General features: G+C 34.0%; 1 protein-coding gene across 1 annotated transcript; it reads right to left on the bottom strand.

Moving 5' to 3' along the window:
• Nucleotides 1-254: 254 nt before the first annotated feature.
• On the bottom strand, nt 255-2,400 carry MELLADRAFT_50297 (uncharacterized protein; the record flags this gene model as incomplete). The annotated part of the gene is made up of 5 exons (XM_007415893.1): nt 255-910; nt 991-1,554; nt 1,640-1,777; nt 1,854-1,927; nt 2,022-2,400. The coding sequence occupies 5 exons, from the start codon at nt 2,170-2,172 to the stop codon at nt 719-721; spliced, it is 1,119 nt and encodes a 372-aa protein (XP_007415955.1).
• Between the last annotated feature and the right edge of the window lie 208 nt (nt 2,401-2,608).

The raw sequence follows: 2,608 nt of genomic DNA, 5'->3' as shown, positions 1-2,608 counted from the left end.
GTAAGGGTATGAGCATTAAGAATCACTGCTTTGGTTTTCACACGTGATAGTCAAATTGGCTCACATAAGGCTTCAATTCAATGATCAATGCTACATTGGGATCCCAAATGGTCATCAGTTGAACATGTGAAACAAACACTATCAACCCGACTTGAATGATCATCATCCAGTAGAGCAATGATAGCCAAACTCAAACAGAGTCATACTTTTGCAATTTTCAAGAAACAATCAAACTTCATACCAAACTCAATTCTAAAAAATGAATTCAACCTTTTCTTTCTTTGCATACGTCTCTTCATGAATAACTAAATCAAACAATTTTTTTCGTCAATAGAAATAGACAAAAAGAGACAAAAAAGGATAAAAAAAAACTTATATGTAGGAACCTAATGCTTTTGTTTTTCTTTAAAGAAGTGTGAATGAGTATATGCAAACCTACATACAAGAATCTATTTTTACACAAAAGAAAAAGAAATGAAAAAATGAAAAAAATAACGAGGAGAAAGACGACAAAAAAAAAGCAAATTGAATTACTAATGAGGGCGAAAGAGAAAAAGAATAGATCAAAAGCTCGTATAAGAGAAGAGAACAACAACAAACAAAACAAAACAAAGCAAAGGTGATACAACAAACAATTTGATTTTAGTTAAGGAATAACCAAAACCAAAAAAAACGAAAAACCTGTTTAGAAAAAGATTCATATAAGTTTATACTTGGATTACATAGCTGCTCTAGGTCCTTCTGAAATCGTTCGAGTTCTACAAAATCTAACTTCGGCTAAATTGCTTTCTTGTAAAGTAGATTGATGAGTTGGAAATTCAATCACTTCTAGATCTGATTCTTCTGTTGATAAGGATGGATTGATTGAAGATTTAGGTGTTTGAGTAATTGGATCTTTACCAACAAGCCACTTCAAAAGAAAAAAAGGAACAAAAACAATCATGAGTGAATTGTTCAAAACACTCAAGGAAAAAGAGAAGACTAAAATACCTTATGATTCAAAGCTTCTTCAGCTGTTAAACGTCTTTCAGGATCAAGTTGTAAACAACCACCAATAAACTCTTCAGCTTCTTTACTCAATCCGAATGCTTTAGGTAACCTAATCGAACCATTTTTACTTTTTCTCATTTGTTCTGAAAGTTCTTCTAAGAATTCTGGACCTGATAATTTAGCAAATGGAAATCGACCACACAACAAAATAAACGTAATCACTCCTAATGACCAGATATCAACGGCTTTCCCATACGGTTTTCGTTGATAAACTTCTGGAGCTGTGTAACCTGGTGAACCACAGACTCCATTGATCATAGAGTTAGGTGTAGGTAAGATCACTGCCACACCAAAGTCGGCTAAGAGGAGGTCAAAAGGAGCCGAGAAGATTGGACCGGAGCCTCGAACGAATAGGTTTTCGGGTTTCAGATCTCGGTGTACAATGTTTTGTGAATGGATATGAACGACTGCAGAGGTTAGGTCGGTGATCATCTTTCGAGTATCGGCTTCATTGAAACGACCATGAGCAATGATATGATCAAATAATTCGCCTCCTTGTGCAAGCTATCGAACAGATGAGATGATCAAGATGATGAGTTGGATGAATGACTTTCAAAATGAATCGAGTATACAAAAACATGAAACGTACCTCAAAGACCATGTAATAATGATGACGTGAATGAAACCAATGATGTAATGAAACGATATGAGGATGTTGTAATTCTAATGTATGATTCAATAGTTTTTCTTGTTGTTCTTGATTAGGTACTTTTGATTTAGGTACGACCTAAAGAAAAAAAAGTTGATTCATAAATCCACTTTAATGGTTTGAGTTACAGTTTTGTTTTGAAAATCGTACTGACTTTGATGGCTACATCCATTTTTGGTTGATGAGTTTTCCAAACACATTTTGAAACTTCACCATAAGTACCAGAACCTAAAACCGAACAAAACGAAATGAATCAGTCGACTTTTTTTTCGAAAAATGTGATCATCAGACCGTTTCGAATGAAAAAAAAAACGTCACTTACCAAGATGAGAACCCCAAGAGAATTGTTTCTTTTGAGCTTGAACTGCGGGATCTCTTAGATGAAACAAACGAAGTAATTTCTTTCTTGAAGAAGTTGACGAACTAGGAGAAGATGAAACTGATGAATTTGATGAATTATTCTGTGATGACATGCTTGCTTGTGTTTTGTTTTGTTTTGCTTTTGTCTTTGTTATGAAGTTTTCGTTATTCGCTAATGCACGTTTCACTGATTGATGAGATTTATAAGATACAAAGAAGAGGGATGGTTTTGATTGATAGGTTTGATGAAAATGCAAGATGAGAAGATAGTCTAGTCTAGTTTAGTCTAGTTTGAGGAATTGGTTACTGAAGATTTGAGAATGAGAATGAGCCTGGATGAGAATGTTTTTTGTTTGCTTAAATTAAAGGGTACAACTTTGAACTCAAGATATACAAATCTTGAAAACGGTCAAGGGTTCAATTAATTTTATACTAAAAATGGGTTTGTAATTGAATTGGGTAATGATTTCCAACCGATTAGGTAAACTTCACTTCTCATCAGTCATCCATCACCAATCTTACACTCAATCAACACCTTTATCAAACTAT

This window comes from Melampsora larici-populina (assembly GCF_000204055.1).
Source record: "Melampsora larici-populina 98AG31 unplaced genomic scaffold MELLAscaffold_55, whole genome shotgun sequence".
Lineage (NCBI taxonomy): Eukaryota > Fungi > Basidiomycota > Pucciniomycetes > Pucciniales > Melampsoraceae > Melampsora > Melampsora laricis-populina.
Note: the sequence above shows the minus strand (reverse complement) of the source record. Positions and strands in the feature narration are given on the sequence as shown.